This window comes from Rhineura floridana, chromosome 6, assembly GCF_030035675.1.
Source record: "Rhineura floridana isolate rRhiFlo1 chromosome 6, rRhiFlo1.hap2, whole genome shotgun sequence".
Lineage (NCBI taxonomy): Eukaryota > Metazoa > Chordata > Lepidosauria > Squamata > Rhineuridae > Rhineura > Rhineura floridana.
Window position 1 is genome coordinate 5,282,786 of NC_084485.1, and position 11,991 is coordinate 5,294,776.

General features: G+C 44.5%; 1 protein-coding gene across 1 annotated transcript in view; it reads right to left on the reverse strand.

The window, feature by feature from the left end:
- The window catches only part of LOC133386493 (bactericidal permeability-increasing protein-like), a 55,198-nt gene extending 44,040 nt beyond the window's left edge, over positions 1-11,158 (reverse strand). The window contains exon 1 of the mRNA XM_061630149.1: positions 11,112-11,158. Coding sequence (XP_061486133.1) covers positions 11,112-11,158 — 47 coding nt within the window. The remainder of the gene's footprint in view (positions 1-11,111) is intronic.
- Positions 11,159-11,991: the final 833 nt, after the last annotated feature.

Genomic DNA, 11,991 nt, shown 5'->3' on the forward strand with positions numbered 1-11,991 from the left:
CAGAGGCCCGTTACAGATTGTAACTCTTTCTGGGTGAGAGTCAATCCCAAACTGGCAAATTCAGGTTGTGCAGTTACACATGACTGGGAGGTCTTGTGCAACAAACCCGCTTCTCTAAAAGATCGGGGATATAGAAAGTGGCAGGGAAATGGACTGGAAAGGGTGGCATCACATTTGCTTTGATGCAACATCGTGTATTCTCTTTGCAAACAAATCAGGATGAATTCTCAAGAAACAGGTTGTCTGGAAGCACCCTCAGAGACAGCCATGCTCCTTCCTAAATTGTGGCATTATGGCCAATGCATGCAAAGCTAGTGAGGACACCGACAAACCCAAGGCCGCTTTGGGACACAATTTTATAAAATTAAAATGTTTCATTTTAATATTTAATGTAACCAACGGTGCAATCCTATACGTGTCTATTCAAATGTAAGCCCCAATGGATTCAATAGAGCTGCTCCCAGGTAAGTGTGTTTGGGATTGCACCTTAAATCACTTTCAATTGCTCTTTCCCAACCTGGTTTTGGACTCCAACTCTTTATTTGCAGGGAGATTATACAATGTTGCATTAAGGAATTGTTATCCTCATTTTCCAGTACATTTCCCTGACATGTATCACAAAAAGCCAGGGTTGGTTTTTTATTTGGTTTTTGGAAGTGGGTTTATTGGACTCCTTCTGCGAGGAAGGGACGGATATACATACAATAAATAAAAGAAAATAAATAATAATTGCACAAGAGTACCAAATCCACTTTCAGTGCATGACTTGAATTTGTATGTGATTGAATCCCACCTGCAAAATAGCAGCAGTTTGGAAGTGCGCTGCAAAAAAATTACATGCTTAAGAAGCACTGATCCCATAATAAACTCCCATCTGAAAGCACCCTTGCTCCCAGTTAAGTCTGCATAAGATTGCACTGTTAATCTGTAAACGTGACTGGGGTGAGGGGACTATCCAGGGCTATGCAAAGAGACCCTGTCTCATTACTCTTTCAATGTGTTCAGGGGATTTGAGTGACAGCCCCCTCCAATATAAGAGAGCTTCCTATGCATTACTTCACCCCATCTCAAGTAGCAGAAACCTTTGGTCCTCTAAAAGTTGCATAACTACAATTCCCATCAGCCCCAGCAACTATGGTCAATGGCCAGGGATGATGGGAGTTGTAGTTCAGCCACATCTGGAGGGCTAAAGGTTCACCATTCTTGGCCTTCAGCCTTATGCTCCACAGAATTTCTAGCTACGGACCTGACCCCATTTCATCCTCCAAAGCTTTCTGTACATTCTCAGAAGTACTCTTCTTATAATTCCTACTTTACTTCAGGTAGGTTAAGACTGAGCTTCTGGCCGTAAACATTTGTTAGGTAAAGCCAAAAACAAAATTTGCCCAAATTTGCAATTTGGCAATTTTTCAAACCTGGCTTTAGAATTTTGTGAAGGCGATAGTATCAGGTATGAACATGTGAAATTCAGAACACACCAGGATTGTTCTAAAATCTCTTCATGCAATAGCATTCAAAATGTGTGTGTGGGGGGGAGAAAAATATGTAAATACAACTTTTTGCAAGGAAGTTATCAGAGATTGGTAGGCAAGCCCCACCCTCTGCCGCAGCCGATTGTTGAGCTCAAATGAATCCTGGCCTTTGCGGAAACGCATCTGGTTGGACGTCTGAGATATCCATGCAAATGACAATGACCAATAAGAAAATATCTCCTGGTTAAGAAAAGACATGGCAAATTTGGTCTGACCAGCTTGGCTGTTCATAAAAGAGCTGATCAAGAAATTAAAAAATGACCAAACCCCCTTCAGATGGGACAAGGAGAGGCTGGCAAAGTTTGCTACAGCCTAGTATGTAAAATGCAGGTCGTTTTCCTGACTGACATGGCAAGTTGCTGTTTATACAGCTTTACAACATGATCCTATGCACTTGGAACACAGGGAGGCTTACTTCGGGGGAAGTATGCATAGGATTGCGCTGTTTCTTGCAGTTGTATCCTCTCCTGTCTTGTTGGCTTAAGGCCATTCATACCCTCATTAGGGGTTTAGCAGTAGAACTGCAAGGGCTCCTGACTCCCAAGTGTTTAACACTAGGTTGGTGCCTATAGACTGTCACCAGGGATTGTCTGGGGGGATCTTAGACCCCTTACTTTTGGGGGGGCTGTTTTCCAGCAGGGTCCTGATGTCTCCAGCATTCTATGAGCCAATCAGCATGACAAGGCAGTGTGTTAGCCACTGCGAAGAGTCTTCTAATTTGCTTCATTGTTTCCTGCTTATTGGAGCCAATGAGAGTGAAAGGAGTTCCTATTAGTTCCTACTTCAAAAAGCCAAGTTCTGGAGAGTGAGAATTCTGTAACTGCAGAAGAAGAGGCAGTGAATCCTGATGACACCATCCCATCTACATCATCAAGCTATTTGTCAGCAGCAGGAGATAAACGTGTAGACACTGAATTCAGTAATTCAAGCAATATCTCTGACAGTGAGAAAAGACTGTCAAATGGTGACAGTTATGGAGAAGCAGAAAGTGGCATTCAAGCTTGGGCAGATTATTTTATAATCTTAGAAAGTTGTATAATCTTAGAAGGGGGTATGGCTGTGACTCTCATGAAGGGACCCTGCACTTCTGAATTTGCCACTGTTCTACTGGTCACAGTCAGTATTTTGCAGAAGGGATTCAAGCCATGGAATGCTGACATCTTTTTGTCCTAAACTGAGTGCTGAATGTGCCCCCTTGCATTGCCACACCCCCCCACAGCTCCTGTTTGGAAACAGCTGGGGGGAGCTGAACTGGTGTAAATCTTTAATTTTCCCAGATCTTTTAACAATGGGAGTTTGCCTCTAGAGTCTAGAATATTTTATGGAATATTTATGTGAATATTTTATGGAAGGAATTCAAATGCATGCCAGAAATTTAGGTTTGCTCAATTAAAGCCGCTCTGTCGCCCAGGTGCAGCAAATCCACTTTTTTTTAAAAGGACTTTCTCTGGTTTCAAAAGTGATGGGGAAATTTATTTATTTATTATTTGATTTATATCCCACCCTTCCTCCCAGCAGGAGCCCAGGGCGGCAAAACAAAAGCACTAGAAATACTTTAAAACATCATAAAAACAGACTTTAAAATACATTAGAACAAAACAACTTTAAAAACATTTTTTAAAAGCTTTGAAGACATCTTTTAAAAAAGGTTAAAAAACATACTGTTTTTTTAATAAAAGGTTTTTAAACATATTAAAAAGCAATTCCAACACAGAAGCAGGCTAGAAATGCATGGAGAAATGTGGGATGAACAATTATTCACAGGAAGACATCTATACACCCCATAAGCAAATCAGGACGAATGCTCAGTAAAGGGATCAGACATAGTCTAACCACTGCGAAAGCTTTGTGCAAGCAAAGCAGGACGAATGCTGGCTCCAGAGGTCATCTGGGGAAGCCCAGCAGCAAGGTTAGAGTGCTGAAATGGAGAAGTGGATTTGTGGGCGAGTCTGAATTGTGGTACTGACCACATATTCCTGGGCTGAAGAGGTTCTCACCCTGTTCCTTTGTCGTAAGTTGCCCTTCACCAGCCGGGTGCCCTCCCAATGTTTTGGACGACAACTCCCATCAGCCCCAACCAGCATGGCCATGCTGCCCAGGGCTGATGGGAGTTGTCGTCCAAAACATCTGAGCTATTGTAAGTGTACATATGCCCTGCTCTTGCTGCCACTATTTTGCACCAGGCACCAGTGGATACACCTTGAGGGTCTCTAGAAAAGGAGGGGGGAAAGGATGTTGCCTTGTACTGCGTCAGACCATTGGCCCATCTAGCTCAGTACTGTCTCTGACACAGAGTGGTAGCAGCTCTCTAGGGTTTCAGGCAGGGATATCTCCCGCCAGCCCTACTTGGAGATTGACCTGAGAATCTTCAGCATCCAAAGCAGATGCTCTCCCCTGAGCTACAGCCCTCCCCCAAGGTGCACGGGCCTTCTCTGCAACTAAAATAGAAGAAAAGAGATCCTACAAGTCTTCCCACCCCATAGTTTTACAGACTTGGATAACACCAAATCAAATAGTCTAAAATGCATTCAGTACAATTATACAGCTAAACTGCCCCCTCCAAACACACATATGCGTCCTTAACTGACCCCCCCCTCCACCTGAGAACACCTTACATTGTCTCTTCCATTTGGAAATGACACTGGGAAAACTTTGGGCCACAATTCAGCATGGATTTAGGCTGCCAGCTTATTCTGGGTGCACGTCCCATGGAACACTCTGGGACTTACTTCTGAGTAAACATGCAAGAGGCTATTGCACTGTTAAGCTTTCCATGGGCTTATTTATTTATTATGTAAGAAAATGCATATACCACTTGACTGTAAAAAGCAAAGCATTCATCTATAAACACAGTTGCAAACAAGTAATTAAAACATTTTTTAAAAAATGATTAAAACAGCAGTCGACTATAAGGGTTTTAGAACACATCAGCATCTACACGTCTGGATGTTTAGGATTGCCTAAACAGAAATATTTTAAGCAAGGACTGAAAAGAATACAGCGGAGGCGCCTGCCTGGGGTCTTAGCATAAAGATGGATTAAGCACTAGAAGCAGAGAATCCTCATTCTGTGTTGCGTTGTGAATGATTTACTTTCCATCCCAACCTCTCCAAGCTATTAATTGTCAAAGCTTGTCCTGCCAATTGCCGACGACAGTCCAGTGTTTAAGGATCCTTCCTCGCTCTCTGATCTTTTCTGACTAAATTCAAGACAAGAAAAGCCTTTGATTCTGATCAGCCACCCACAGTTCACACAACTCACCTGGAGCCACATTGTCAGAGGTGCGATCTTCAATCTTTTCTCCAAACCTTTGGGTGAACAGAAGAAAATGTAAGCACACCTGCCTAGGAACTTGCTTGCGACTTCCTAAGGGCATCAAACTGGGAAGGATTCTAATCAGTCACTCCCAAATGAGGAGGGAGCCTTGCAGGAACACACCTTGACAAACGGTAGCAAAGAGTTTCCCCAGTCTGGTTGGACCAGTAAGTCTCCATTGCTGGTGGCCCCTGTTCTTGACAGCCATTTCCTCCCTGGCTGTGTCATCAACAACCCGAAGTTGGTTTAAGATGAAGGCGATAATTATAAGGTTTAAGATGAGGAGAGACTCATGTGCCTTGGGGGTGATGCAAAAACCACAACTGGGCATTGTTTGGGTTGCCTTGCGTGGGCACGAGTGGCTCCTGTATCCAGAAACATCCTCCAGGCTCCAGGATGTCACCATACTGGAGGGCCATCACTTCTCAGGAGCCACTTTCTAATAAACCGTGCATGGCTTTACGGAGAGATTTCTAGCAAAAGTTTATGTTGGCTGATGAAAAGCATCTTGCAGAGCAGAGTAATTTAGGGGTTGAAATTAAGGAATGGAATTAATTCCATAACATAAAGGCCTGCTTGCACAAGCAGCTGCCCTGGATCTTAAGTAATAATAACCCCATTTTGACATCCGTTTTCTTTACGTAGTCAAGGGATGAACAGGAAGTCAAAACTAAAAGTGTGTCAGAAAACCCGGGCAATATCTGACAGCAGCATCACTTGTCAGATAGGTAAATATGGTAAATGAAATGGCCACAATCAAATACAGAGTTAAGTGCAAGGAAACCCCTATATATAAAATATTAAACTGAAATTAAAATTGAATTGAATTAAAATCACTCAGCGTTCCACTGCAAAAGGAACATAATTCATGTTCAGTTCCCTCAGAAATTATAGGAACTGCTTTCAGGTATAATTTAGAGAATTTTGCATTAATTCACTGAACTGGTTAATCTGTAAATTCATTCCAGGCACTGACTATGATGGTGCTCTCCAGAGAATCTGGAGCTGTCCAGCCAGCATAAACACAAAGGTGCATCCCACCAGACACAGGTCTGTGGTATTTTTGTGCCAATGCCACCCCTAAACAGTGGCAGAAATAAATAAATAAATACAGGATTTGGCAACCCTGTCTGGATCATGCAACCAGAGGTGTAGTCATCCAGGGTCTTGGGGGGTCTTAGACCCCTTACATTTTTGGGAGCCAGGTCCCAGCAGAGTCTCTATGTCTCCAGGACCCTATGAGCCAATCAGCATGAAAGGGGAGTTAGCCACTGAGAAGAGCCTTCTAACTTGCTTCCTTGTCGTTTCCTCCTGATTGGAACCAATCAAAGTGAAAAGAGTTCTTATTAGTTCCTATTTGTACAAGTCAAGTTGCAGAGAGTGAGAATTCTGTTAATTGTAGATGAGCTAGTGAATCCTGATGACAGCAGCCCATCTACATCATCAAGCAGTTTGGTAGCAGCAGGAAGTAAATGTGTAGACACTCAATTCGGTAATTCAAAAGCAATATCTCTGACAGTGAGAAAGGACATTCAAATGATGACAGAGAAGCCTAGCCAGATTATTCTATCTATATACATAAAAATGTAAGCATCATGCTGTGCAGTTTGCAGCACCATGGGCAGGTGGCACTGCAAATTGCAATGTGAATGCTTCCCCCACAATTGCACACCCCTCGCACTGCCCCGCCACTGTCCGCCTTGGTAAGCAGGCAAGGCAATGGAGGTAGCAGCATCGGCAAGTGAGCGAGTGACTTATGGCCAGCGGCGGCAGCAACACCCTGAGTGGATGGGTGTGGTGGGCAGGGAGGGTGATGTACGGCCTACGCAGCAGTGGAATTTCTCCAGGAGAGGTGGTGGCATGGGACAGCAGTGGCAGCAGCCTGGGTGGGTGGTGGGCAGGAGTCCAGTGTGCAGCCTAGATGTGCTGCTTGGCAGCAGTGTTTGTCCAGGGCCGTGCAGGGCAGTGGCAGCGGAGGAACAGATGAGGCAAGCAGGCTGGCGAGCGGAATCAGGTTGCCTGGGGCTGGGCGAGCGGAGCGAACAGGGGGCAGAGACCCCCTAGTAATCTAAGAAGGTTGGGCAATTTTAGAAGGGGGCATGGCTGTGACTATCATGAAGGGACCCTGCACTCCTGAATTGGCCAGTGCACTATTGCATGCAAATGCAGCAAAAGTGCTTAGCTTCTCTTATGCTAACATTTTATTAGTTTGCATAATGTGATCCTTTGCAGTTCTGCAATTCTTCTGGATTCTGAGATTTAAGCAGGCATTGCCTCCACTGGGGGGTGAACTAAGCCTGGCCCCCAGGACATGATCCAGCCCATCAAGCACCTGCATCAGTTTTAGTGGAGGCAGCAAAATAAAATAAAATGCAGACAGTCTTGGGGGATGGAACGGCTTAATCTTCTCTGCCCAGCCCAGAACCTTGATGGGGATGCAAATTGTCCCCTGCCCAGTCGTCCAACTGATCTGTTGATGAGGGAGGAAGGCAGTACCTCTCCCACCATCTCAGCTGATCTGCTGGGGCAGGGAAGACTGTGTGTCTTTGTGTGTGCGCGCATGCGTGTGAGAGTGTGCCCTCTTTTAACCACACCCACGGCTGGCATGCAGCCCCTGGAGGGGTGTCTAGGCCCTTGAGCTTAAAAAAGCTGGGGCTGATGGAAGTTGCAATCCAAAACATCTAGAAGGCAGGTTTAGAGTGTCAGATCAGGATTGCAGAGACCTGGATTTAGATCTCCACTCTGGCCATGAAACTCACAGTGGGTGACCTTTTGCCAGTCACTCTTTCTCAGTCCAACCTGCAATGCCTCCCTATTCTCCTCTGAGCCCAATTCACAGTGGTGATGCCTGCCTTTAAAGTCCTAAATGTCTTGTGGCCCACAGTGCCTCCAGACTGGGTTTATTTTGCATAGTATATTTTGCAGTATGTCACTGATGCTGGTTGTGCAGCTGTGGCAAGCTGAGCAGGCCCCATCCAGCTGGGGAGGACTAGCCTCAAGGGGAGGCAATGGGAAACCCCCTCTGAATACCACTTACCATCCCTATTCAGAGGGTCGCCATAAGTCAGGATCGACTTGAAGGCAGTCCAGTGGTGGATTTATACTGGATCATCCACACATCATTTAATTTTGGTCTCCCTGCGAATATCCCAATCCTCAAACATTCTACGCTTCATTCGGGAGAATGCAGCACTCGCAGGGCTCAGACGATGCTGAATTTCAGCATTGATGTCAGCTTTTACAGAGAGATGGCTGCCAAGATAAGAAAAGTGATCGACATTCTCCAGTGTCTCACCATTAAGCTGGATTGATGGTGCTACAGAGGGATTGGTTTGCACTTGCTGATGAAGCACGTTTTTTTGATGTTAAGGGAGAGGCCAAGCTTTTCATATGCGTAGAGGATCGGGATATTCGCAGGGAGACCAAAATGCTTATTTACAAAGCCATTGTACTACCGACCTTACTGTATGCCTGTGAAACATGGACCATCTATAAACGCCACTCCCAACTTCTTGAAAGATTCCACCAACGCTGCCTCCGGAAAATTCTGCAAATTACTTGGGAAGATAGGCGGACTAATGTTAGCGTGTTGGAAGAAGCAAAGACCACTAGTGTTGAAACAATGATCCTCCAACATCAACTTCGCTGGACCTGCCATATTGTTCAAATGCCTGATCACAGTTTTCCAAAGCAGCTACTTTACTCCCAACTTAAGGATGGAAAACGGAATATCGGTGGACAGCAAAAGAAGTTTAAAGATGTTCTCAAAGCTAATCTAAAAAAATGTAACATGAGCATCGAGAACTGGCCCATGTCTTGGCCCATGAGTGTCCCAATTGGAGGTCGGCCATTATCAAAGGTGCTGTGGACTTTGAGGAAGCACGAGTACAGGGCGAAAAGGACGAAAGAGCTAAGCGGAAGGCACGTCAAGCAAATCCTCATCATGACCATCTTCCATCTGGAAACCTATGTCCTCACTGTGGGAGGCTGTGTGGATCCAGAATTGGCCTCCACAGTCACTTACGGACCCACCGCTAAAGACCTTACCCTGGAAGACAATCTTACTTGGCCACAAGTGATCGCCAATGAATGAATGAATAGTTCTGTGATGCTTCCCAGGGCTACTTACCGCATTAATGTTGTCTGGAGGGCCGCTCTTGAGCTATAAGTGCAACAGAAGCAAGATCTGAAAAAAATCCCAGAATATTTGTGGTGTACTAAATTATATGACTTCATCAGGAAGTTACGAGATACGCACTGATTAGAAATGAGGCGGTATATCCTCCCTCAAACCTTCTCAGCCACAAACAATATTGAAAGCGGGATCGTGAATAACTGCCCCGATACCACCATGTGCACAAGTCGTAATGAATGCACAATAAAAAGGATGTCTTGAGGGTCCCCCAAATACCTGAAGGACCCCCTCTCCCTATATCAACCTGCCTGTCCTTTAGGATCAACACAGGAGGCACTTCTTGACCTTCCTCTGCTCGGCGAAGTTCATTTGTTGGTGATATGGGACTGAATCTTCTCTTTGGCGGCGCCACATTTGTGGGATTCCCCCTCTCTTTATGTTTGTTGTCTTTCTAGCGCCATGTGAAGACATACCAGTTTAGTCAGCCCCTTTTCAGCTCTTTGTTAAATGAGCAACTACTTTTAACCTTTTTGCTGAGATCACCTCCAGACTGTCAGTATTTTGCACATTTCAGAAAATGTAGGTTTGAGCAATTAAAGTGGATTGGAGTACTCTGCCATGTGAGTGCAATAGCGCAAATACAAAAAGAGAGACAAAAGCCAGACTTCTGCTGTTTGGAAAGTGACAGGGAAATGCAGTCAAAAGTGTGGGATGAATGAACAGTTAAGGAGAAGACATATAAACACCCCTCAAGCAAATGCAGATGAATGCTCTGTGAAGACGAATCGGGATGAATACTCATCTGGAAGCTGCCTTGTACCTTTGGTCCACCTAGCTCAGGAATGCCTACCCTGGCTGGCAGCGACTCTCCAGGGTTTAACCTGGGACCTTCTGCATGCCAACCAGTTGCTTTCCCACTGAGCTGCCTTGTCTGTTGATGTTTTTAGCAATTTCCTTATTGTTTTATTGTTGGTTGTTATGATGTTATTTCATGTTGCACTCTGCCTCTGTATTGATGAACAGTGAGTTATAAATCTCCTTACTTAACGGATTAATCCTCCTCATCCGATTGATGCGAGTGTAGAAGGGGACAAGGAAAGACCTTGTACATCTCCTGCTTTCAGGTCCTTGGAGGAAAGTCAGGCTACAAGTTTAATAAATACATAAATTAAAGCTTGTCTCAGCAGACTTGAGTGATGAGAACTTGCTTTTTAAAAAGGAACACTCTGAAATTCTTAGAAAGCTGAATCCGGCATAAAATACCACATCCTGTTTGTTTTTTTCTGTGCACAAAAGAGCCTTGACTAGCCTGGGGACAATGTGTCCAAGGACCAACACAGTTAAGAAACTACTTCCTTCCCACGCAGCCCATTGTGATCCCTACAGACCAAGAACTCAGTAATGCCATAATCTCAAGTAGAACATCGTGAGCACAAACAAGGAAACATTCTTGAGGTCTGCCTACAATTGTGGAAAGGTCTAATGGTTAGCCAGGGAGAGACACCTTCAGCGGTCTCCTCTCTTTCTTCAACTTTTGAATGCATTCTTTTAATTGCATTTGTAGCCCATTTCATGACTTCGATGCATGGTTTACATTTATAATTTACCCCATCGCATAATACAACACATCTGCATGCATTGATCTCTAATTTATTTATTCATGCCATATGTACGCAAATAAAAGCAAATTTATTCCCTCTAAGCTTATAGAAGCATTTAAGAATAACTGAAATGGACTAACATAAAAAAAATGAATAATGCATCTCCTATGCATCATTTGCACTCAGGATTTAACCCTACCATAAAAGACAATGTATTTGCATGCATCGATCTCTAAATCTTTATTTATTCATGCCATATGAAAGCAAATAAAACCAAATTTATTTCCTCTAAGCTTATAGAAATATTTGAGAATAATGGAAATGAATTAACTTTTTTTAAAAAAAAAACTGAATTTTCAGTGAACCAGTATTAAATACCATTGCACTATTTATATGCTTGGAGACCCAGTGTGGTGTACTGGTTAGAGGGTTGGCCTAAGACCTGGAAGGCCAAGGTTCAAATCCCCGCTCAGCCATGAAGCTCACTGGGTGACCTTGGGCCAGTCATTGCCTCTCAGTCTAACCTACCTCGCAGGGTTGCTGTAGGGATGAAGCGGGGATGAGGGGAGACCCATATTCGCCAACTTAAGCTCTTTGGATGAAAGGAGAATATAAGTGTAATAAATGAAGGAAGGAAGGAAGGAAGGAATGTTGTTATTATTAAAATTTAAATTTATATCCCACCCTTCCTCCCAGTAGAACCCCATTCAGAAGGTTGCTTTTCTCTCGCAACCTGAAGGTGTCTAGGGATTGGCCCAGGGTGTGTTGAATGAATCAAACAATAGCAAATAAATGTTTAAACAAGCTCAAGCCTCAGAAAGTTGCGCTGCCCAACTCACACTTCCTAAGCCAGGCAGCAGCCCCAGTGGGGGCGGGGGCGCTTGTCTCACCTTCCACTCGTGGGACTTCCTTCCTTTGGACACCCACCCAAGTCAAGCCATGGAATCATCCAGAAGCACGGGCAATTGGGCTGAAAGATACGTGAGAATACTGAGTAATCTGGAAATGATTCAGCTGGAAAGCTGCCTGTTGAAAATGTTACTCCTATACATGTTAACTTAGCAACATGAATGGAATTATATGGGTTTGTGAACTGCACAGGAGTATTACTGTGAATGCATCACTTGCTTTTGTTTATACTGAAACCCTCCAGCCCTCTCTATTGGCCCTTGTGACTGTCCCCAGGCCGTGCCCCTCACCAGCCCTGCTACCCCTTCTCCTCAAGGGCTTGTGCTTGTCTGGATTTCCCCCCCTTATATTTATGTCCCGCCTTTCTTTCGTCAAGGAAGCCAAGGCAGATTAGCTTCAGCAAGGTGGCTGCATCATGTGCCTTCGGGCCACACTCTGGATGGAGGACAGAGAAGTGTGTGGCATGTGTGCGTGTAGAAACCTCTGACTTTTGCGTGGC